At 36.5% G+C, this 27,544-nt stretch overlaps 2 protein-coding genes across 2 annotated transcripts; both read right to left on the bottom strand.

The window, feature by feature from the left end:
* Positions 1 to 310: 310 nt before the first annotated feature.
* Positions 311 to 6,093, bottom strand: LOC121374529 (cell death abnormality protein 1-like). Its single transcript, XM_041501633.1, has 3 exons — positions 5,994 to 6,093; positions 3,839 to 3,973; positions 311 to 477 (listed from the first exon to the last, which is right to left on the bottom strand). Exons 1-3 carry the CDS (start codon positions 6,091 to 6,093, stop codon positions 311 to 313), a joined length of 402 nt encoding a protein of 133 aa, XP_041357567.1.
* A 14,690-nt stretch (positions 6,094 to 20,783) lies between these two features.
* On the bottom strand, positions 20,784 to 26,238 carry LOC121374530 (perlucin-like protein). The gene is made up of 4 exons (XM_041501634.1): positions 26,221 to 26,238; positions 25,116 to 25,209; positions 22,817 to 22,996; positions 20,784 to 21,133 (listed from the first exon to the last, which is right to left on the bottom strand). The coding sequence occupies exons 1-4, from the start codon at positions 26,236 to 26,238 to the stop codon at positions 20,904 to 20,906; spliced, it is 522 nt and encodes a 173-aa protein (XP_041357568.1). The 3' UTR covers positions 20,784 to 20,903.
* Between the last annotated feature and the right edge of the window lie 1,306 nt (positions 26,239 to 27,544).

The following is a 27,544-nucleotide window of genomic DNA, read 5'->3' on the forward strand; positions in this document are numbered from 1 at the left end:
GTACAAATATTAGAACGATCAGAAACACGTTTAATATACATCCACTAATATTCTATGCAAAAACATATATTTGGTATGCAATTACAATCGTTAAAAAGTCTCTTTTAGTCGATAATATCTTAAAAATTGCAGCAAACTCAGGAATGTACCTTTAACAATATATCTAGAAACAACAGGTTATTTAAAACAGCATATACAATTATATATGTCAGGTCAATATAGTCCACCTGTTTTAATGTGTACATTTCTTCTGAAATATCAGCTGTTGATATTTGGCTATACTTTGCTAAACTTGGTTACATAGTGTATCTTAGACCTCTATCGTACTGTACGGAGATCCTTCACCAATAACAGCAACATCCAGCCTGTCATAATGATTGTCATTCTCCTCGCTGCGTTCTGCCGGATGTGACGAGTTTACGTAATCATGTTGCGCACCATTGGTCTGGCCATTTTGAGTTTTAACAACACGTTCAACTGGCGGAGAACGAACATTGGTTTCACCGTCAACAACTTCATAGACCGAGGAAGTCGTGGTCGTCGTTCTAGTGCTAGGTTTATTTGAAAACGAGACACTAGGCCCACTCGATGCACGCAATTTTCTAACTATTAGAATGTATCTAAAAAAAAGAATTGCGATTCATTTAATAGCAGAAAAACATATATGCATGTTTTATTGTTCTCAAATAGGAAACGTGCATCTAGTAGCCTGGGTACTACTCATATAATCAAGAAACAGTAGTAATGTAACATTATATTTTTCAGTTTTCAACGATGAATGGGTGCATTTGTACGGACACTGTGATGATGACACACAGAGACACACACGCACATTACATCAAATGGAGTCAATTTTATAATAGAACTGTCACCTTTTAGTATCTGCATTAAGGCTTTGTATTGGAATAGCACAGATAAGTTATGTTTTTGCTTCTAATCCATAGTTAACCAAAGTTAAACACGATTACTGATTGTGAACAAATCTATATGCTGAACGAACATACAAAATTATTAATTAAATTGTTTTAGTTTAAGTGTTAGCAGAATCATTATAGCATACCATCCACACTCTTTAAACATGCTAAATTATTCAACTAGGGCTTTATGTGGATATAATATATCAACATTTCTGAATTGTGCATACATTTTCAAAGACCAAAGATCCTACACACTAGAATATAATATTGAAACACAACTACAACTGGACAAAATTTAACAAAGGAGAGACATCCTACTAGTTAATGTCATCATCACACCGCTTTGTTTGTACAGCTGTATGTTAGGGCGGGATAGGCCTATGCATTATTGGTAGAACGCTCGCCCGAAGAGCATTGAGTCTACCTATGGAGTCTGGGTTTCCCATTCCTTGACTATGGGTAAGTAGATATCGAAGGACCATAGTTGCTGGTTATCCCCTCTCCTCTCTTTATCACGAACAGTTGTCAAAATAACCATACGCTAGACACCAAAAACAGTCTTATGTTGTTTAACAAATAGTCATTCTATGTTACATTGCTATGCCTATGTTTTATAGCTAATGTTGAGTGCATTGATTTTTTGTGTACATGTCTTGTTATATTTGACATATGGTACCTGACATCCAGAGTTTCATTTAATACATGGTTTGACAAAACTATAGCAACATTGTTCCCTTGTTTCATTTTATGTGTTAAGAAATGATTACGCTGACAGGGTCTTTATAATTATTTACCTGATAATAACGACAAACTGTATAATCACAATTATGGATAGTACTCCCATAACCGCTGAGGAAACTACGGTTGTCGAATCGCTGGCTTTTTGTGGTCAAACTGAAAATATATTCCCAGAGCAAAAAATATAATGCAATCTAAATCTAAGATATATTCGACAGTGCTAATAGTTTGAAACTCCTCGTTATTACAACTAAGCAGGATTTAAGCTGTCGTTTTCAAAATCACCAAATGTGAATAAGTAGTGGGAGATGTTAATTGAAAAAAAAGACTTTTGATAAACTGTATGATCTCAAAATATGGGATTATCTTTAATAGTTATGTGAAAACTTAACACTTTGAATAGTTTGTATGCTAACCCACCTGTATATACCCACTAAAGTTGTATAGCCTCCTTACCCCTCGGTACAGTACATGTAAATGTGGATTGTTCACTATATGATGATTATGTTGCTGTAATATTTCATTTATAGAATTTCGTGTTCATTTGGCTCCTTGTCGTGGTAGATAACCGCTTTCGAATGCCCATTATAGCAGAAATCCACGATGGGGGCATAAATTACGATTTGGCGGACACAAGTAAGCAAATTTGAAAAAACATATAGCTTGTAATATAACACTATTTATGCTTTTAGGATACCTAAATATATTACTGGAGGTACATTCTGACATTTCCCTGCACCATAATCCAAGACGGCTGCCCAATATCACTAGCTGTCTTCGGCAACAGATTGACAAAATCATGAATTACTTGAAATATAAGCAGAATCATTCATTTATTTAAACCAGTCCAACAAATGTTTCGCAATTTGTATCCTAACGTTATCATAGTCCATTTTGAAATAAGCAGAGTAAGTGTCCACATGTAGTTTTCTATAGTCTTTTTTTAGATGAAAAATGTGACTTACGTTAGGGACTGAACGCCATATGTCCCTGGCATATCACACTTCTAGTGCAGTTTTCCACAAATTTGTCTACTTATTCGCTTGATATGAACCGAACAAGCACTAGACTGCATCACCGAGCTTATAAATCATGACTTTGACTCTAAAATCTGGAACAAGCCAAAGGAATGTGATGCCAGCATTTCTCCTAAACAGAATACGTCTGTGAATCTGAAGGACGAAAGATTATGTCGCCATTACGCTATGACATCTAAATGACCATTCAAATTGTTTCACACGTCAATAATAAGATAACTCTTTTTGATGTTTTCTTCATCAAAGTATTATATATTGCCGAAGCTCGCATTGGTCTTCACTTATCCTGTATGTGGGGTGGGGCATATAAAAGATCTCTTGCTACTACTAAAAAAGATGTAGCGGGTTTCCTATCTAAGACTACAGGTCAAAATTACCAAACGTTTCACATCCAATAACTGATGATTAATAAATCAATGTGTTCTAGTGGTGTCGTTAAGGAAAACAAACGTTTGGTCTTCACTTATCTGAGCCGTTTTCTGTAGTGACTACATCAACCAGTATCACATATTCAAAATGTATGCTGGTGTTCCAGCAATAATCTTACTCAAAATGAAGCTATTGAAGTTGACATGGTGGACTTTAAATTTGTATCATTGGAAAGATTCCAACAAAATAAATAACTTGACGATACATGCGAGAGACTATGGTTAAGGTAATATGTTCTAAAGGTTATGATATGTTATGATAAAGTTCTTTCCATTATTATAAACTATAAACTTAGTAGGAGAGGTATAAAACAGTTATCATGTGATTCATCATCCCAGCTGATCTAATAATATATCGTATGTCGGGCTCATTCATAATTTTAAAACCAATAGGCAGAATATCTGCAAGAAGGTCTTCAAGAGAAGGAACACTAACCTGAAAATCATGGAAAGCGTTCCATTTACATTAATCAAAGAAGCGAACAAATAGGTATACGACTCAGATATATAAGATTTTAAGAAAGTAAACAGAAAGTGTCTGGATGTGCGTTATTCCTGGGATATCACACGTTCAGTTTCCCAGACAAGTAACATTTTCCCCTGACGAAAATCTATAGAAAACTGCATGTGTGCACGTACGTTGCTAATCTCAAAGTGTATTTTCATAATATTGCAAAGTTGGTGTCAATCTAAGTGAATTATTTAATAAAATACGTACGTTCCTTGCACAGGTGCCCTTCAAATCCATCACTACAACCGTCTGTGCAATTCCCAGTAACTCTGTCGCATATTTCGTTTGCACATTCTCCACAAGTAGCATTACAGTTCATACCATATTTTCCATCGTTACATTCTGAACAACACGAAGACAAACAATAAATAAACCCAAAAACACACGAACAAAATAAAACAAATTGTGTACAGTACGGCGTTGATGATAGTCGTGACATTGAGTATGTCTATGAAATAAGAAGTACATCAGGTCATACTAAAACTATGCACATTAACAGTGGAGAATGGTGTATAGGCCTACGTACTACTAGTGCACGATTCTCCTTCCCACCCAGCTTGACATCCACCAAAACACCGGCCTGTTTGAAAATCACACGTTCCATTAGTATAGCATTTTCTATCTGCACATCGATTTGTACATCCATCGCCATAGTGACCTTGAGCACATTCTGCAATTAAATAAGACATACAAGATAAAAACGACCGAACACACACACACACGCACGCACGCACGCACGCACACACACGTACAAACATAGACACACTATATTATATATATTGTAATATTGCCATGGAAAATATATTTTATAAAAATCCAAAACATGTTACTCTACCTGTTTTCACTAGGAACAGTTCTGTTATCAATCTAAGAATAATAATTTTGCCTAACAGTGGAATGATATTAGCATTATAATAGTCTGGAGGCAGAGTCCACATTGTTAGGATTTCGTTCTATCTGAGAGTGTCAAAGCGACAACCATGGCTATTCCATATCAGATGATACGCTGCATCATATTCCAGTGTGTGTGTGTGGGGGGGGGGGGGGGGGGGGGGGGGGGGGTACCCATGGAAATTTTGTCTAGGTTCATTAGTGGTCATTACAGATCAAGTGGGTACTGATTAGAAGAAAAATAAACCCGTTAATTTTCATTTTCTTCATAAATATTATCTTCAAAATCATACTTTGTATATGTAATTAGTTATAAACACACACAACACACTAAATTTGCCAAACTGTAGCATTAAAATTTCGATTTGCTTAGTATTCAATTCCAAATATGAACTTTAACATCACTTGTCTCAGTTCAGCTAATGTTTCGATCCAAAAACGTCGTTTCAAATAGGATATCGTTATATCATAGAGAGAGTCAAAGCTACCACCATGGCTATTCCATGTAGGATGATGTGGTCTAGTGGAGGTCGCCTTGAAAAGTATGTGCGTGTCACCAGTGGTCATTGAATGCTAAGGGGTACAGATTTGACGAAAACAGTAAATTTTCATTTTTCTTTACAAATATTATCTGCACAGACATACCTTTTATATGGGATTACTTATGAACACAAACAACACTGAATTGTGACCAATATGAGTTTCCATTTAGTATGACGTGTTGCGTCATATTCCAGTGGAGGTCAGCTTTGAAAATGTGTGTGTGTGTGTGTGTTTGTTTAGCTAATGCTATGTGGTTTCTGTGTTTATAGATGATCCCACAAAGTATAACTGTAGAGATAATATTTATGAAGAATTGAAAATTTACTTGTTTCTTCAAATTTGTATCCCCTTACCTCTTAATAACCTATGGTGACACCTCACATATTTTTTAAAGTATATCTCCACCAGAATAAACTTTTACTCTCTCGGGTAGAAGGAAATCCTATTTGAAGCCTCTTTTTTATTCTGCCTCCACAGTTAAAAGTACCTAATCATACTGACAAAGGAACAGGCATCAGTACAAACATTTAATGACGATTTATATTATACTATACATTGATTATAACTGAAGCTGTTACAAGAAAATTAAAATGTACTTTAAAGCAGTCGTTTAGCTCCTTGGCTAGAATATATCTACGCCATCGTATTGACATCAACAGATGGATAATAGACATAAGACTTAAGCTTCGGCGTGGGTTTTGGATAGTCATAACATTATTATGATATTGCCAAGATGGTTATCCAAACGTATTTATGAACAAAATGGTAAATTTCAATTTCAATCTTCAGTAATAAAAAATGAAAATCGGAACAATACAGTCAAAAATAATTCCTTGACAACATTTTCCGCTTGAGTTAATTATCAAAGTGTCAATAATCATAACACTCACTAAAAATGCCACTTATTTAAATCTAAATATATTCTTACGTTGAGTACAGGTCGTATTGATCCATCCAGGTTTACATCCTCCAACACACTCTCCAGTCCGGGAATCACAAGGGGAGTTGTTGTTCTTACAGTGCCTCATCCTAGTCTAGACTACAGTCTGCGCCATATCTGTCATTACATTCTGAAACAACTATGCATGACTTGGTATTTTAAACTTCAAGATCTATTACTAAACAATATGGTCTAAATACTTACATTTTCGGTGTACATATACAATGTAAATTCCAAAATTAATTATATAAATGTTCATGATAAAAAAGTATGATATTTACAGGAACTACCAGTTTTGGCTAATATATGTTTTATCATCAATATCAATGGCGTAGCTAGCACGAGGCAGTCGGGGCAAGCGTAATTTTTCCAGATTTATTTTATTTTTCCCATGACACTGATATTTATTTTACAGGTCTGGGTTTTTCCTCGGCGTTTTTTCCTCTCTGGCTACGCCCCAGAATATAAACACATCATAGCTAATATGTAATGTGGTGTGGATAAAACGATGTATACATGTACTTACCAAAAAAAATCCCCAGTTAACCAGATAGTTTAAAGTGTTGTTCTTTATTTACACGAAAACTATGCATTTCTCCTTTGATTGACCAAATCTGTAATTCATGCAGGCCTACTAAATTAACTTGTATTTTGCAGTGTAAGAAACATATTTTGAAAACTGAAATAAAAGAGAAGTTTAATATATGCTACTGAAAACAGAGACTAACCTATTTGAAACAGAAACAAGAAGCAATAGGATAAATTATGGTATCCAAAGCGGAACTCTGAGGATTGAAATACGTTGCATTCACTCATTTCGACCACTGTTGGTCTATATTATTAATTTATGATATACTGCAAAGGATTAGTGGCCACAATTCCAAAATGTACCCTAAATAGACTATCAAATTATTTCACATAAACTCTGTTCATTAACATAACCATAGAACCACTGGCGCAGCCAGACGGGGGCCATGCGGCAATGCTCTCCCCAATCAAAATGCTCTTTTCCCCATCACGTTATATATGTTCCTGTCGCCATATAACATGACTCGTATATAATGTGTTTGGCCCCACAATGTGGGTGGCCCCCTAATATAAAATCCTGGCTACCTTTGTGCATAGCTTTCAATTAAAAGGATTTAGGAAATGTTTTATTTAACGACGAACTCAACACATTTTATTTATGGTTATATGGCGTCAGACATATGGTTAAGGACCACACAAATATATAGAGAGATCAAACCCGCTGTCAGGAGCTTCATAGGCTACTCTTTTCGATTAGCAGCAAGGGATCTTTTATATGCACCATCCCACAGACAGGATAGTACATACCACGGCCTTTGTTATACCAGTCGTGGTGCACTGGCTGGAACGAGAAATAGCCCAATGGGACCACCGACGGGAATCGATCCAAAACCGATCGCGCATCAAGCGAGCCCTTTAGCACTGGGCTACGTCCCGCCCCGTAAAAGGATTTAGCTGCACATCAAGGTATATATACCTGTACAGTCGACACCCTTCCATCGTGTCTGACAACCTGGTTCACATTTCCCATCAGTCTTATTACAACGTGACTGTCCACTACAGTGTCTGTCTGTACATGACAGGGAACAGTTCGGTCCATACCATGACCAGGAACAAACTGAAAGGAAAACAAATTACTTAAGAAATACAATAGCGTGTACCAATATTACTAAGAAACACAATTATTGTAAATGTTCTAGACATATTAAGGTACACTATAATTTACACTGATTTAGTCGGTATCATTTTCAAATAGTTTTCAAATACTATAGTTGTATGTAGTTCATACGAAGATAATATATATTTTACCTTTTAAATTACTTAATGAAAAACATACATGTTTCTGTATACATGCGTAAGTGTGTATGTACATACATACATTCAGGCAGCCATATACCCAGGCATCTATGGGTCCATCCATCTACATTTCCACACATCCATCCATCCATCAATACATACGTATATATACACACACAGCCATCACACAGCAGGCGCGCTAGTGCATACCTTTAGCGGGGAAGGGGGCGAGTAGACTGGCTAGCGAAGTGTGTGTTTTTGTTTGCACACGACGTGTGTACAGATGTCGACCCGCCTAACCCTCCCCCTGTACACACCCACAAATGTACCAACACATACGCACACGTACACACACCAACACACACACACACACACACACACACACACACACACAGCTGAATGTGGGTGCTGTCGGGTTTCTTTCTGTAGTGTGTGTATTAGTGATTAATATCTGGATTTTGTTTAATCAATTAACTCGAAAATGATCGATGTAAAAGTAGTTAACGTGAAACATAGGATTGTTGTGATATTAGAGCGGAAATCTTTGCCAACTTTTTGGTTGTCGGGAATTGCCAAACAAATACATAGCTTGGTCTCTGACTGTAATGAGAGCGTATTTATGTCCAAATGTCCGTCTTGCTTTCTTACAGTCAGAGTACTCGGGCTAAGCCACGATATGTCGTAAATCCGTCGTAAGTCGTAGCTCCATGGCATTGCCGATTGCCGCGGGAAATTGCAGGGTTTGCATTTTTAATACTAAGTGTTTGTGATTACTAAGCAATATGTTTATCAAAACTATCAATGAAATATATACTAGCGACAAATTATCGTATCCAAAATAAAACTCTGATCTTTGAAGTATTTGATAAACTAACTGGATTTAATGAACATTTTACGTCATGTTTTCTCTCAAACTTAAATATATAGGACAGATTTATACCATGAACTATCATGTAATTAGTCTTAACACGTGGGACGAACTCTATTATTATGTCTTTGTCTCTATTGTTATACTTAATTCATAGTTTATGAAACATTACAAGACGTTTGCTCACGGAGCGCTGACATAATTAAATTCAATGGTTAAATAACGTTTTTATACTGGCTTTTTCACTGTCAACACCATTTTTATATTAATAAAACGGCGGTCGCGAGCCAGTTCGCTCAGAATATGGAACTTTAACAATTTTTCTACCCGAAAATAGTTTTGTTAAATTTTTCTGATTGATTTTTCCATCGTCATTTTTCATGTTTTTAAATCGTTTAAATTCCATTCCTAATGGAAAAGCTTGAGGATGCCCTGCTAAAATCGGAGACTCGAAGGGATTCCCCGTCTCAAGCATTTTGACAGGAGGCGGTTTCATCCCAGTTCGCTAGCCAATTAATGTCTGAGATACTTGCCGAGATATCAGTGTAAATAGTTTTTGATTGGTGCAGATTATAATCCGTCATTTTGTCATTGAAAAAAAGTGAAGAACTTTCTTACTCTCAGCGCATGCGCGCTCCATATGTCTGCTGTTGCGAACTTGGTGAAAACGTCAAAGTTTGTAAACAAATGTATAAATTTCTCGATTTTATGGGCTCTTATGACTTTGGGATTGATTGTAGATTATGCTAAATGTATAGTATTTGTAATTTTTGTCTTATAAACGACACGAAGGTGTTTTTGTTGTCTTTTGTCTGGTAAACATCTGACATGCGTGGGCTGTACCATTGCTGTTGATGCAAGGTGTGGATGAGTTGTGTGTCCTGTGCATTTCGTGGGCCTATACCACAAACAGGTAGCTGTCTGAGTAGGGTTTTTTCATTTATTATTTTAGTTTGGATTGATGTAGGCGAAAAAGAAAAACAGTTTTGGAAATAACAAAAACGTTTTTTTTTTTCCTGTGAATTTAAATAAAATTATTTCAACAATTAAAAATATAGCAAAAAACTAAAAAAATGTAGACAATTTTCGATTTTTTTGCAATTTTTCCACGGTAATTTTCATAACCATAGCAACCACAAACTTCAATTAAAATTACTATGTTGTAGACATATCTTACAGTTTTAGGTGGTTGTGTTTTGAAGATTTTGGCGAAAACGCTATATTTGACATTTTGTGTGAAATTCATGAAACTCAACCCTCCTAAATTGACAAATTTTAATACGTTGTATGAGGAGTAAAGATATACTGTTATACTATAAATTTCGTTAAAAACAAACCGTGTTTTTTCTTGATTATTTTAGTTTGGGTCGACATATAGGCAAAGAAAGTAAAAAAGTTTTGGACATTTTAAAAAAGAACTATTGTTTCTTTTAATTTAAATTAAATTATTTGAAAAATTTGAAAAATAGGAGCGAAAAAGCTTTTTTTTAGAAGTAAAGTTATTGCTGAAAACGAAAATGCCGATTGCCGTGACGCGAACGATAGTGAAGTGTGCAAGAGTCAGGTGAACTATAATTATTTCAGTTGCATGTCAGTCTGAAAGAAAGAACAAACTAACTGTAAACTGAAATAAACAAAATAAAACATTCTGTACAGATTAAAACGCCCCTGTTACACAAACTCTCAGCTTTGAGTGTCAACGTGCAGCAGTATTGTCCTGTACAGCACAGGTAAATATTGTATGATCACATCCTATCTGTGTAATGGTCTAGTCCAGCTGGTCAAAGACAGTCAGATAACTAGTCTATATTTAGACGGATGCGCGTCATAAATGATTTTTAATCTAAATATAGACCGCCACGCCAGCAAACTTCTTCTAATGTATCCTCGGACAACAGTTTAAGAATGATGTTTTGTGATTTACACTTACCTTGTTAACTTGAAGTGCTTAGTTTTAAATACGATAGTTCAGTTAACTTATGATAAAATGGTCATATAAAACGTTATTAGTCAGCCAATGTTTGTCTATTCGAATAAAATAATAGTTTATTTACTAAATCGATGAGTGGACGAAAATCCACCGTATGTAGTATAGAACAAGCCTTGTCCAAGATTGAAATTTCTACATCTCGGATGTATTTTGTCTGTCCCACATAGGCGCATATGATGGATTGTAATAATACTGAAAAGCTAGGTTGTAATGCCATTACACATAAACGCTTCCATTAACATACCCAATGGACGAGCAGTCTGTTGTAACAATATTGATATTATATCAATTTTAGGTGGTGTAAATATAGTGAACAACAAGAAATACGTGAATATTTTAATACATTTTTTTTTTCAAGATGAAATTAATTCCGTAAATAGTCTGTCAAAATGTGCATATAATATACATAAGGCAATGATAGTTTTAATAGACACAACAACTAACGGAATTCAAACTGAATAAGATATACATATTTTTAAAGTAAATTAAATTGATATCTGCATTTCTTTTGTCGTTCAGTATATATAATATGACTCGTACATGTTGCCGGTCAGTGTCAATGCATTCATGTGATATGTATTTCCCTCTTATGTTTTAGTATGTCATGTAGATTACACCAAGCAGTACTTTTCAAGATTAAGAAAGATGCCTACGCAAGTCCTTTTTATAAATTAATTTAGATCTGCAATGATTACCTTTGCAGTCGATGCCTTGCCAACCAGATTGACAACCATTGTCACATGACCCATTTAATGGATTACATGTTGAAGTTGAGCTCCTCTTACAATGTCGATATGAACAGCTAGGTCCATAGCGCCCAGAATTACAAGCTAAAACTAGAGATTTTGAAGAAAAAAAGAAAACAATATGCCGATTATTATTCTGTAGATGGTCAAAAAACAATTACTAAGGTATGATAAGAATACAAAACAAAGGGTAACTGTGTGATTAATTGGATTGCTAGAAGGCATTGTTACACAATATTTTAGCTACAGATTATATGAATAATAATAACATTATTCGCATTAGGCCTAATGTGCCCTGAACACATATATATCTATATATAAAACAATATGCCGATTATTATTCTGTAGACGGTCAAAAAAACAATTACTAAGGTATGATAAGAATACAAAACAAAGGGTAACTGTGTGATTAATTGGATTGCTAGAACGCATTGTTACACAATATTTTAGCTACAGATTATATGAATAATAATAACATTATTCGCATTAGGCCTAATGTGCCCTGAACACATATATATCTATATATAAAACAATATGCCGATTATTATTCTGTAGACGGTCAAAAAAACAATTACTAAGGTATGATAAGAATACAAAACAAAGGGTAACTGTGTGATTAATTGGATTGCTAGAACGCATTGTTACACAATATTTTAGCTACAGATTATATGAATAATAATAACATTATTCGCATTAGGCCTAATGTGCCCTGAACACATATATATCTATATATATATATATATTGTTAGTATACAACTTATATAACGTAAAATCGCATTGACACTTAATTCGGTGACATTAGTGACATAGCGTGTATGGGTATTAACATGATGTTTATAAAATAAATAAATACTAAATAATAGATACAGATAATAAATATAACATACGCCGCAGTTTAAATTCGAATTGCATCTTCATCTTGATAACGGTCTGGCTGCTGTTGTCATTGATACACACTGCATTTACTTTATTTTCTTTTTGCGCCGGGCATTAATGTAGCTTTGAGAATGCATCTTTAAGAGACATTATGGTAGTTAGTTCAGAATGCTTGAATACCTACTTCTCTCTGTCGGTTCTAAATGTTCTTTTCAGAACAAGTATTGCCGCCTTAATTCTAACTGCGCCGAGCTTGTAAATTAATAATAATATCAGCATTTACACAATTAGCCTACCTCGTGAACAGTCTGATTCTCTCCATCCTGACTGACAACCTCCCACACATCTCCCAGACTTCGTGTCACACGGACCGGCCTCGGTGGCTTCGTGGTTAGACCGTCGGTAAACAGGCTGGTAGGTACTGGGTTCAGATCCTAGTCGAGGCATATGATTTTTAATCCAGATACCGACTCCAAACCCTGAGTGAGTGCTCCGCAAAGCTCAATGGGTAGGTGTAAACCACTTGCACCCCGAATTCAATTAAGAACATATATAATTAAACAACTAATATCGTATTTCCGTCCTTTTATTATCACTATTCATAATTATTACACACCAACTGTACCCCCACTCACCATCTAGTCCAAATTGTCGTTCATAGATAATATGTAATTAAACATTAAGTTAACAATTTAAAAAAATAAATCATCTGGCAGACTAATTAATCATCGGCTTTTGGATGCCAAACATTTGGTAATTCTGACACATAGTCATCAGAAGAAACCCGCTATATGTTTAGTAATGCAACAAGGGATGTTTTATGTACACTTTCCCACAGACAGGAAAGCACATACAAAAGCCATTTCCAGTTGTGGTATTGGTTGGAACAAGAAAAAACGATCAGCTGAATGGATCCACCGATGAGGTTCGATCCTGAACCGCAAGCACGTCAAGCAAGCACTCAACCAACAGAACTAAATCCTATCCCCGACAGATACGTTGGTCACGCTATATAGTTTAGCATTATACCATATAAATTAACATATACAATGCGTTTTCATATTTATATTTCAGAAAGACGTTGAGTTATTCTGCAACATTGCATGTTGGAACCCTCAGGAATCCTTAGTGTATGCCAATTGTCCTTCAATCGAGAACGAATTTGAATCTTCAAACCATGTGTGACAACTAAGGACATTGGTGGAACCATTTATGTATATCTTGTTGAACTATGTGTATGTCATATAGCTTATAAACAAATGAAACAAAATGAGTTTTATCTCACAATGTGGCATTTTGTGTGTGTAATTTTTTATCATTGCATGTGTTAATTTTGTTCATATTTATTGAGTTGTTTTTGTTTTCATATAATGTACAAAATATGGTTGATCCTTGGAGTGACACCAACCATGTATTACATGTATATTTACTATGATCTTAGGATATCCCTTCATCCGTCTAATAAAATTTCCAGTAGTTATTTTATTAAAAGAAGCCGTGATGTGTTTATTATTTACTGCAAATCCGATAGCTGTGTGAAGACAAATCGTAGTTTAGTTTGAAAACGTAAATAATTTAGTTGTGTTTTTTCAACATTCCTTTTTCGGGAGTTAGAATATGTTGAAAACAGGTTTGCTGTTTCTAAAGATCATTTTAGTATAAGTCAATGCGACACGAATGAATAATTTTGTAAAAATGTATTCTGCAGTTCATGTCTTAAAAATTAAAATTATTTTTTTTTTGCATTTTAATTGCGCGTGTGAACCTAGCCTGAGTACTCTGCTGCCGTTCAACAGTAAGAAGCCCAACACCCACTTTTAATAATGTTGCGGTTACATACGTAGGTGTTGATGGATTTCTGTCTGTAGTGTGCGAATTGGTGATTAATACGTGAAATAGCTGTTATCGGCGAAATCAAAAATTAAAAACGTAACGGTATTTAGCATCAACCATAGGCTTTGAGTTGTTTTGGAGCCCGGATTTTTGCCAACCGTTTGGTAGGCAGCCATTCCATGTTTTTGTTATTCTGTTATTTTTAGCGGCAGAGAACGATCACAACCATTCAACTGTCCGTCCAGCTTTCGAACGGCAGAGTACTCGGGCTAGTGTGAACCTAGATCGCCACAATTACTGTTTCTTATTGGTTGACACAACTTCTAAGGAAGAAAACTTTGATGGATTTCGGATTTGATCATATGACTATTTTAATGTCCTAGATTTATGAGGTTATTGTTTCTTTCTTTTCCACACATATGATCATAACATTTACAAACAAGACTTTGACTACATGCTATTGCGTCAAACAAAAATTATATTCTACTTTATTTTTTATTAATTCCACTGTATAAATCAGCGTGGCTGGTATCTGAAGCTAGACGATCCAATAAGAGGATGTCGTAGCCTACAGCTATGACCTCCCCCCCCCCCCCAAAAAAAAAAAAAAAAAAAAAAAACCCCACCCGGACAAACAAGTTTTAATGCAGCAGAAGTGTCAAAAGCGCGGATTCCTCTATCACTGGCCCCTAATGTCGACGCCACACCATGCGAGTGTCTCGTATGAGATTTGAAAGGTTGGTTTGTTTCACGACACCACTAGAGCACATTCATTTATTAATCATATGCAATAATGAGGAAACCTGCTATATTTGTCCAGTAGTAGCAAGGGATCGTTTATAGTATGCACCATCCCACAGACAGGATAGCACATACCGCAGCCTTTTGTATACGAGTCGCGGTACATTGGCAAGAGCAAGAAATAGGCCAATGTGCCCACCAACAGGCATATACCCTAAACCGACCGCACATCAGTGTACGAGAGAGGGGAGGCGGTGGCAACTGCCCCCTCCTAGTCCTGGAGAAAAGCGTCAAATTCGGGCAAAAACAATAGAAAACATCGGGCAAAATGAGTTTGACTGAATACTTTTCACCATGTATTTTTCATCATTCTTCACACAATATTAGTTGTAATCAAGGTAAACATGCCTAGCGATCCGTTTGCAACCCTATATATCTGCTTGGCAGTAATGCTAATATGAATAAACGTTGTAATCCAGATTCGGGCACTTTTTTAATTCGCGCAAAAAGCAGCCTGCACCACTACAAAAATAGAAGTCCGTACGCCTATGCGCCATACGAGCGCTTTATCACTGGGGTACGTACCGCCCTGATACGAGAATAGCCAATTGTTACAAGGCAACATTATGATCTAATTGTTAGCTATCAGGGCCGTAGCTAGCTGGGGAGAAAAACAAAAATAACAACACAATCTGTGCCATCAAGGGCAATCGACATTGCGACTACTCACACCTACGGGAACGGATCTACTAGTGAGCTACTCGTACATTCACAACCACCACTGTGAAGGAAACAACGATTTGCTTTCTATGAGCAAATGAAGATTGGTTGGCTTAAAATGTTGGTTATCATTACATTAAAACAAGCATAGAAAGTTCGGTCTTAGAGAGCCTCTTTTCAGGTTTCAATGTACTAAATCAACATCACTAGAGCAATTGATTTATTAATCATCAGCTATTGGATGTCAAATATTTGGTTATTTTGACATAATCTTAGAGAAGAAGGAAGGAACTGTGTTATTTAACGACACACTCAACACATTTTATTTTCACGGTTATATGGCGTCGGACATATGGTTAAGAACTACACAGATACTGAGAGAGGAAACCCGCTGTCGCCACTTCATGGGCTACTCTTTTTCGATTAGCAGCAAGGGATATTTTTTTATGTACCATGCCACAGGCAGGATTGCCCATACCACAGCCTTTGATATACCAGTCGTGGTTTACTGGTTGGAATAACCCAATGGGCCCACCAACGGGGATCGATCCCAAGCCGACCGCGCATCAAACGAGCGCTTTACCGCTGGGCTACTTCCCGCCCCTAGTCTTAGCGAGGATACTCGCTACATGTTTTATCCAGTAGTAGCAAGGCATGTTTTATACGCCCCATCCCACAGACAGGATAACACATACCACGGTCTTTGATATACCAGTCATGGTGCACTAATTGGAAATAGTGTACCAAATCTATTCCTATTGCAGATAATTTTAACGTTAACTAAACAAACCTTACACAGATCACCAATAATATGTGTAGTACCTCACATTTTATATACCTGAAAACAAGTGCGTGTGTGTGTGGGGGGGGGGGGGGGGGGGGAGTACATAACTTTTGAATCATTTGATTAATGTTTTTATTAGCATTACTGTTGCAAAAAATGTAGATCCATGAATGAAATATCGTGTTACGGATCTCCTAGGGGAGTGGCGGTCCTACCAAGGACGAGCATCTGAAAGCGAATCATGGAAGCAATCACGACTTTGACTAACCTCCTTTCGACTCTTCCCTGTGCAGATACGATTCTGGTATAATTTGTAAATAATCAATGTCATATATCACTGCCAACCAGTACCTCAGCTGGTTTTACATCCAGGATGCAGCCCTATATCCAGGATGCAGTGTATCTAGATGTGTCGGTTGCGTTGACATTCAATTCAATGTTTTGATGTTTGTATTATTCAAGTGCATATAGGGCGGGATGTAGCCCAGTGGTAAATCGTTCGCTTGGTACGCGGTCTAGACAAAACCATATTTATGATTAATTGATAATAAGCTTTTGGACGTGAACTATTTTAGCATGTCAAACATAATTCTGAAACAGTCTTCAGAGAAACCTCGCTACGTTTGTTCCCATTAGAAGCAAACAATAGCTCAGTTGGTAAAGCGCTAGGCTGTGGTGTTTGGGTTGTAGGTTCGAACCCTCCCATCGGATCAATGGATTCTGTTTCGCCGTTCCAACCGAAGCATTCCAACCAGTACCACACGACTTGTATATCAAGGACCGTACACATGTGATATCTTGTCTGTGGGAAGGGCATATAAAATAGTGTTTACTTCTAATGATCGATAATGATCGAACATTAATCGGATTAGCTCTGCCGATGTGATGATAGATTATAACAATCTAATGTTGATTCTGAGGAAAAATGTTACCTGTAATTGTTCCTCCAGTTTCGAATTGAGGTCATTTTGCTGAGGTTTGAGTTTGTGTTCACGTGCACAACGGGAGCATGATCTTTACAGATCACATCCTTCTTATGTTCACGTAATTCTAACCGATTGTTAATTGGTTGGTGCCGACCGATTTAAGCCCTATGCAAGAGCGTATACAGGAATTTTAGCGGAAGGGGGAGGATGTCTAGATTGTGGTGACCGAAAATGATTTGACAAAAAGAAAATCCTCCCCTTGCACATGCGCCTGTGATGATGGACAATGAAATTCCATCCAATTTCCACCAGAAGGGCATCATTATTTTTTCTGTAAACAAATCAGATAGTTAGGCCTAATAGCAATAAATGAATAAATAAATGAACAAACAAATAAAACAAAATAAAAATAATATATATATATATATATTTTTTTTTTAAATCGATGTATTTAATGTATTTCCTTTAGGTATATTAGGCTTAGGGGTGAGACGTAGGCCAGTGGTAAAGCATTCGGTTTGGGATCGATTCCCGTCAGTGGGCCCATTGGGTTATTTCTCGCTCCAGCCAGTGCACCACGACTAGTACATCAAGGTATATGCTATCCTGTCTATGGGATGATGCATACAATATATCCCTTGCTTCTAATCGAAAAGAGTAGCCCATGAAGTGGCAACAGTGGGTTTCCTCCATCAATATACGTGTGGTCCTTAACCATATGTCCGACGCCATATAACCAAAAATAAAATGCGTTTAGTGCGTTGTTAAATAAACCATTTCCTTCCTTCCAATTATGCTTGACACCACATATCCTTTCATTCAACCTGATAACCCGCAATCCCGTAGGAACGGGAATGGGAAAGGATGACGCGGTGGGTATAGACTCCACTTGAGGACGTAACTGTACCGTTTTACTTATTCTACATAGATATAGTGTATCTATTCCATGTTATGTTAAAATACCATATAAATAAATAGCACTTTAATAGGTTAATATGTGCATGCTATACAAAACGGTACATGAACTGTTATACACAATAGACAAACTTCAAATTGGTATTTATAATTTATTTTAGCTTACACATTGTGAAGAGTGAGGCAAGTAAGTAAAACATAAATACACCAACCGAAATGCCATGAGATAATCCATAATTGGGTTATGTATGTGACATCTATAAGCTGCATGTCCGAGCTAACATGCAACGGCTAGCCAATGAACTAAATTATCACTTGGATAGTGTGATGTTTTTTGTTTTTTTTGTGTGTGTGTGTGGGGGGGGGGGGTTTCTGTTCTTTCGTAGTAGTAGTAGTAGTAGTAGTAGTAGTAGTAGTAGTAGTAGTAGTAGTAGTAGTAGTACTAGTAGTAGTAGTAGTGTATTTACTTTAAGCCGTGTGGCTTATAAGCATATACGTATATACAATATTATAAAACATATATAAACAATCATCGGCATAAACATACACACGTGGATATGCATTTAGATGATGGATAGAATATTCATAAAAACAACATTAGTTACCACACACGGAAATAGTGCTGTGGTGCATTGCAAAGACATTGTGAATTCAAGCTTAAGGCAAACAAAGTCTAATGTGCATGAACATGAGACTATCATTACACAATTGCGGGCTAATTAAAATCTAATTCCATCATAAAATAGTTTTAACGGAAAGGTGTTTGGGATAATTACAAAATCAACATTATTTATACTATTATGTTTACAAACAATGTGCACTGACATATCTGAACTTAGCTACCGGCATGTGTAAACAGGTTCTCAGCATACAAGAAAATAGTTCATGAAAACACCGAAATTACAGTAACCAATTGTATGGTTATTATCTCACTAAACTGATGAAATTATCTACTATAATGTATGAACCGTACTAGGATACCTTTAGCTAAGAACATGTTTAATCGATCTTACTTTGGAGGAAAATAAACTTTACTGACTGGTAAGATCACTAGCGGCAACCTCGTTAAAACAGACAATCAAACGGAAATTTGTCCCAGTTTTATTTATAAGTGCATGTGATGTTTTCAATGTGCTAGTACACAAACTTTGCAACTATAGAAATAGTTATGTCAATAATACTAATATCAACGTTATGCCATAGCATTTTGCATGTACAAGCATCTGGGAATTAAATAACAAAGTCGAAAACCGCAAGGCCAAAATACAGACTTCGAACATTAAATGAACACATGTAGCGATCGTAATATACAAATATTCATAAATAAATTATGGGAACTATTTACAAATATAGGTTCATAGACTATATGTAAAAACACATTATCTCGCCTTCATGTAAAATTCTTTAATCTCATTGGTTGTTTGCCGTTGGACAAATCCCTTATACCCCTGTGGGCGGAGCCAAATTCTCTTATACCTCGTCTGTAATTTCCAACAGTTTCCAGCCACCCCAGTTAATGCTAAAGCAATAATCAGATTATAAATAGCATTGATAATCAATCAAATATACATAATACATTTTATTTTTACTATAAAATACACTATTTCAATACTTTTAAAAGCTGCAATGTTGAACTCGGCCACCTAATTACGGTCGTGGTGTTATTGTATTAATGCGCGATTAGCAACAGTGTTTTTTTTTTTTTGGGGGGGGGTTAAAATATTTTTTATTTTTTACTACATACATTTCAGATAAAAAGTTTTGTTTTTTTAATATTAATGTCTGTTTCAGACAATTTCGTATTACAAACATTTGAAGTTAAAAACTCGTTTATCGATGGAACTATTTTTCGTCACTGGCAAGTGGTTTCGTTCGCGTCCGCGTGGTATGGCTCCGTTAATAAATTGTTAACAATTATTGTCTGGCGTTATTTTGATTATTTGGTTTAACATGTCGGCAAGATAAATTCGTTGTAGAATCATCTCTCGGAGTATATGGCTTTTGATGTACCCTCTGTGTGCTCTTTTACCCCCTCGCCTTCGGGTACATAAAAAGCCATATACTCCTCGTGATGCTTCTATAACTTATATTGTTACAAATACTACTAAATGTAACGCGCATTATGCATCCAAACGATCATCACTAAAAAAATAGTTACACAGTTATTTTTGTCTATAGTGCTCGACACGACAAAATGCCCTACTCGAAATTTCATTAAAGAATAACTATAATAAATGGCATAGTTCTAAACATTAAACACAACCAGCAAATAAAAGACATAATTACTACTGAATGTGAAAATAATACTCTAGTTTGTCCAATATTACAATTACTTGAGCAAAGAGCAAGAAAGTTGTTGGACATCCATAACAATACCCAGGTATGCATATATGTATGTATGTATGTATGTATGTACGTATGTATGTATCTATGTATGTATGTATGTATGTATGTATGTATGTATGTATGTATGTATGTATGTATGTATGTATGCATGTATGCATGTATATATGTATGTATGTATGTAGTATGTATGCATGTATATCTATATGTGTATGTGTGATATATATTTGTATGTAATATATATTAACATGCAACCCCTTATATATATATATATACATACATATACACATACATACATACATACATACAACGATGTCTTCAGTATTAATGTATTATGCAAATGTTATCTCGCACATGAATTGCAGTTTCCAGTGGCAAAAAATGTTAATCCATTGCCAGGCCAAGCCTTTATAGAAAGCGGCGCAGAATTCTCCAATACCAAGCTGCGGTTCATTATCTTCCCAGTCGTTAAATGTAAGCGTAGAATTGTTAGAGGTCCACCGATAGTCTCCAATGTCCTGAAAATCTGTCAATCCGAAAAATACGTTATCCATGTTCTGTTCTGAAAAAATAAAATGTCAACTATAAGACAATTACAGGGATCATTATTAAATTCTGTCAAACAGCATACACTAGTAAAAGGCTTTTTATTTTTAAAATGAGACCCATTGGCCATTGACTATATACACTTCGATTCTTTGAAACTATTGACGTATTTTCATCAAAAAACAAAAAACAAATTTGGAAAGTTTCATATCGGTGAAAGGACTACTATCATGAATTATGAAAAATAGTATGTGTTTTTTGGCATCTCTAGAATCACCTTAAATATTATATAGCTGTAACTGATCTCATCATCCTCATGACTAACATTTTAACGCATCTTGCAACGAGTATGACCACCGCTCGTATTAAAAATGTCACATTTGAGAATCTCATGTTATCAAGATTGTATATCTATTATTAGCGACCAGCTAGCAAAGATCAACTCTAATTATGTTTATTAATTTTTTATTAAAACATTACCCAGTTTGACAGTTCCTGTGTTAAATGTTTCGCACTTGTAGTGTTTGTGCCAAATTGGCCAATCATTAATTTTAATAAAATTAGGGATGCAACTCTTATCACATTTATTGTAGGGAATATAATTATAGTATGCGAGAGCACACTGGAAACATCCCAAAACAGTAGTTTTCTAACATCTAATTTGACTGATACTGTTTTCAGCGCACAGTTTCTAATATATTAAAATAAACCAATTGGTGAAAATCAACAACAAAATTGACAATAGGTAGCTTGGTCCCTTTTTTGTTATTGTTTTTTTTCTGAGACTTTTTGTTTGTTTTGTTTTGTTTTGCTTTGCTAAAGTTACATTTAATTGCCACATACGCCTCGAAACAAACCCAAACTGCAACAGATGTCATATATTATAATCCATCATATAAACTGCAGTTAGATATTTCACGTTCAAGCAAATCTCTACAGGTATGTTGAGAATGCAAGTGGTTTTTTCTATTTGTATGGGTTTTGAGAGAGAGAGAGAGAGAGAGAGAGAGAGAGAGAGAGAGAGAGAGAGAGAGAGAGAGAGAGAGAGAGAGAGAGAGAGAGAGAGAGAGAGAGACGTTGGGGTTGGGGTTTGTTTACATGCGTTTGTTAAGAAAAGAAGTATTTCAAGCTTAAAGAAACATGAAGAGGACTAGACATGCATGTGTATGATGGTTGTACCCGAAATTAAATACCCATCAAAAATTCGACTGAGGTTTTCTTTTCCTTTTGTTTACTTACGTTCTTTTCGTTTAACCCTATGTGCCAAACAACACTTACACTACAATTTGAATATCCTCTATTCACATGTATGGTTATGTATACGTTAGATATATGTAATGATTAATTAATCATCGGCTATTGGATGTCAAACGTAGCCATAAAGGAAACCGGCTACATTTGTTTTTCCATTAGCAGCAAGGGTTTTTTATATGCACTTTCCCACAGACAGGAAAGCACATACCACGACCTATTGTGATGCACCGGTTGTAACGAGAAAAACGCAATTAGCTGAGTCGATCTACCGAGGTGATTCGATCCTGCGACGCAAGCACCTCAGACGAGCGCTCAACGGACTGAGTTAAATCCCACCCCAAACCAATTAAATACTGCAAAACATTATAAGAGAGTCATGACACATTTGTATGGACTCTGTAGTACAAAACGAGGCTTTCCGTATCAATACGAAAAGTTGTTTTACCATCTATGATACCACGGATGAAGGTGTTCTTCTCCTCTGTGTCAGGTTCTATGAGCCGTGCTCCTTCGTCCTGGCACGTCTTGCTGGCATCGACATAGTTCTTTTTTGCAGTGTATGTTTTGTAGAAGAACGGTAATATTGGCGCCTTTGTGTACCCCTTGTCTAGTGGAGATGTGTCATCTGTTTAAAACATGCAGCATTATTAGTGTTAGTCAATATATATTTAAAAAGGGGTTATCGTTTTAATTCTATGTTCCACCATGTGTGTGTATTTATTTGTTGTAAATAAATTCTAATACATTAATCCTACATATAATTTTTACTAAATAGGTTACTAATTCGAGAGTATCAAAATGTCAATGTACCATAAGTCGATTGAAAGCTGAGCTAAAAAAAAAGAAAAAAGAAAAAGAAAAACGCCAAGATATTGCAGGCCGTAGCCAGCATGTTTAGCGGGAGGAGCCAAACAATGTGATGACGCCGGTTACACTCGAGAATAATACACTAACTTTTGTTGCGAAATATACGTTAACAAGTTGCATTAAGTTGTGGTATGCATGTAAAATGGCCTAGTCACAGAGCCACAACAAGAAACCATTTGTTTTCAGTCGTACCAATGTATTTATAATAAATGATACATGGCAAAACTTGTAACAAATTTAAGCCTACTGGAACACACTGACTACTAATAAGCGGTTATTGGATGGCAAATGCACAGTTAAATCGACACATGGTCACAGATGAAATCCGCTGTCGCCACATGGCTACTCTTTCCAAATAACAGTAAGGTATCTTTATGTGCACTTCCCACATCCCACAAACAGGATAGACGTTATGGATCACTGGTTGGGACGGGAAATAATCAAACGGGCCCACTGATGAGGATCGAACCTTCAGCAAATGGAACCTCAGACGGACGCTCTTGCTACGTCCCGCTCCCTAACTTGCGTAAGATCATATCATTTCATTGTATAAAAGTGGAGTTGCATTTTCCTCGGGAGCTGTTGGGCGAATAGTGTTGCAACCTTGTTCACATCTATATCTTGGTCATAATAATCGTTAGAAGCGCCAAATTAGAAAGACGCCCCTGTCCCATAGAAACACGTATGTATGTATGTAGTGGCCGAATGGTGCTAAAGCTTCGCTCACACTCGCACGACGTAACAGGTAATGTGCACGTGATCTTCAGCAGAACGAAGATATTAGGAAACATCGTTTATCACAAGCTGTTAGGGCCTGTGCGAGGGACTGTGTTGGATTTCTGAAGACCTTTATGTATCTATTACCTTGTAATAAAAGCACATTTAATGTTACTATGAGTTTCGTTTTTTAAACCGTATATAATACATTGATATTATCTAACTATGCCGCTATAACTGATTTGAGTCCGACAGGTAGCAAACCCGGCTACGTTATCCAGGTAATTTGGAGACAAGGACTTTTATACGTAAAATCCCATAACTCTCAATCCTGCGGAGGGGGGGGGGGGGGGGGGGGGGTAGTAGTCCGACAAGCCCCCCCCCCCCCCCCCCCCCCCCCCGACTACGGACCTGTATTTGGAGAAAACACGATCCTCGTGCGGGACGAATAAATCAAATCCTTGCCACGCCTTGCCAAATGTTCACAAATCAGATGTCGTCACTTCAGTGAATATTGGACAGTTCAACTACGATATGGGGTGGGGTAGGGCGGAATTATTAAGTCGTCTTTCAACTGAGGGTGCAATGCCCACTGTCATACTACAGCGCAGTCGCTCCCGGTGACAAAGCGTGTATAGTTGAGAAAACGTATATGGCGCGGGGTGTAGCCCAATGGTAGCTTCAGTATCGACCCGCTGTTTCAAAACTGCTGTAACAAAGGCAGTGGTATGTACTATTCTGTGTATGGGATGCTGCATATATAATATCACTTACTACTAATCGGAACGAGTAGCCCAGTGCATAGGGGCAACGAGTGTCCTCCCCATTGTCTAACTGGTCCTTAACCGTACATGTATATCCGACACCACATAAACGTGTTTAAAACGTGTTCAGCGCGTTGCAAAATAAAACATTCGTGATTTGTTTTCTTCCTGCTTTCAAAATACTAATTTTGTTAAATATAGTAATACTAGTGCTGTTGTTTTAGGTTTTTTAATATATTATTATATTACTATTATAATAATCCTCATTCACCTTCTCATCATCACCATCACCACCACCACCAAAATAATTATAATTATAATTATAATAATCATCATCATCATCATCATCATTATTTATTATTATTATTATTAAAATGTGTATTTGTATTAAATTACCTGTGCAATTAGTGAATTCGTTTGAACCCCGTTTTTCAATCACACATGTTTTGTTTGTTGGACAGGAATGGTTCTCACACATACCAGCAAGTCTCTGAAAAAAATAATACATGCATTTCATTAAATGGACAGACCCTATGTTTTAAACACTACAGCATATTTTTCACAATTAGAACCGTTTATGATCACTGGAATCAAACATTACTTATATTTTATTCTTTAGATTTTCCATTTCCGTAGAATCGAACTGTTTCTGGTCATATAGGTATGTTTAATACCAAAAATTGCATTGTTCATATTTATATAAAAACACACGTGCGTCTAAGAAGTAGCTGTTAAAATTAGGGTCTGCGCCTTTAAGTCCACAGCAACATTTAAATATTTACGTCCTTTATATCACGGCAACATCTGTATATGTAATGATGTAATGCATTAACATCACGACAATATTTGGACAGGTACTTCATAAAAACAGGGGCAACATGTATTTATACCTCATTAGCACCACGCAGTATCTTCTAAATACGATGTATATCTTACTAAAATGATGACTGATCGATTTCGGCAACATTTAACCATGTACCCTATTAACATCACGGCAATATTTATATATGCATTATTAGAACCATTCAACAGTTAGACATATAAGCCGAAGTTAAGTAAAAGAACCCTTGTAGAAACAAGCAACATATCAATGACTTTCTCTCAGTACAAACTCTGGAAAATTGGACACTTCTAAAAACTAGACAATTACATATAATAATAATAATTCACTTTTTCATATGCGCTCGCCTGATGCGCGATCGATCTAGGATCGATTCTCGTCAGTGTGCCCATTGGGCTATTTCTCGTTCCAGCCAGTGCTCCACAACTGATGAAACAAAGGCCGTGGTATGTACTATCATGTCTGTGGAATGGTACATATAACATATCCCTTGCTGCTAATCGAAAAGACTAGTCCATGAAGTGGCGACAGCGGGTTTCCTCTCTCAATATTTGTATGGTCTTTAACCACACCTCCGACGCCATATAACCGTGAATACAATGTGTTGAGTGCGTCGAGATATAAAACATTTCCTTCTTCTTTTATATTTGCTATACATACCTTGGGCCAATTCGTCATTTCAGAAAATAAACTTCCATTTCTAAATGATGGACTATCGTTAGTTGCCTGGTTCAGTTCACATATGTGTGTTGAAATATCAAAGTTGATAGAGTTACACCTTGTTCTGAAAAGGCATTGTTGTACACAGCGGAGTAATCCGAAATCCTTTAATATCTTAAAAGTGCTATGCATGGCAGTGCTGTGTTTTACCAGCTCACTGAAATTGTCTATGTCTGTACAAACAGGACACGAACTCCTTACAACCACATAAAATCCAACAGATGCTAGAAAAATAGCCAACATCATTTTACCTTCCTTTATGCACAAATACGCCGTCACAAATTCACTACAAAATCATTTAGAATCCAAAATTGACATAATCTAACGCGTTTATTTGTTTTGTTGCTGAGGTAACGTTTAACTTAGCGTCCCTGATTTTCCGGTGTTTGACAGTCTACAGAATTATTAAATATGAATTGTCATTATCCAAACTCTCCAAGGAAGTGCAATGGTTCGTCGCATATATATATATATATATATAATGTAGATACTATTGTGTGTAAATAAGTGTAAATGTAAAGGGTTATTTTGTTTAACGACACCACTATAGGATATTGATATATATTAACAATCGGCTGTTGGGTGTCAAACATTTGGTAATTCTGACATATAGTATTAGAGAGGAATCCCGCCACATTTTTCTATTAATAGCAAAGGGTCTTTTATATGTGCCTTCACGCATACAGGATAGCACATGCCACGGACTTTGATAAACCAGTCGTGGTGCACTGGGAACTTGAAATAGTCCAATGGGTCGATCGACGGTGAGTGTGGGTCTGTATGTCTGTCACTCTCTGTCTCTGTCTGTCTGTCTGTCTGTCTCTCTCTCTCTCTCTCTCTCTCTCTCTCTCTCTCTCTCTCTCTCTCTCTCTCTCTCTCTCTCTCTCTCTCTCTCTCTCTCTCTCTCTCTCTCTCTCGTTCCAGCCAGTGCACCACGACTGGTATATCAAAGGTCGTGGTATGGTATGTGCTATTATGTATGTGGGTAAATGCATATAAAATAGCCACCCCTGTGTATCCTTGTCTGAATACATTAACCGAACCCAGTGCGTGTTAGCCCAATGTCTACGATGTGTACACCATTGACGTCTGGCAGCAATGTATCTTGCAGTCAAATGTGGGGTAACGTAGCGTCGACATGCGTGGATGTTACTTCTATGCAGTCTTTTACGAATATTCTGACCAGACACTTACTTCAGTTGTAACACAGAGTTGATCGGCTGACTGACCTCCACTCCCCAACGTGTAAATTCTATTGAAGCGG

The sequence above is a fragment of the Gigantopelta aegis genome, chromosome 6 (genome assembly GCF_016097555.1).
Source record: "Gigantopelta aegis isolate Gae_Host chromosome 6, Gae_host_genome, whole genome shotgun sequence".
Classification (NCBI taxonomy): Eukaryota; Metazoa; Mollusca; class Gastropoda; order Neomphalida; family Peltospiridae; genus Gigantopelta; species Gigantopelta aegis.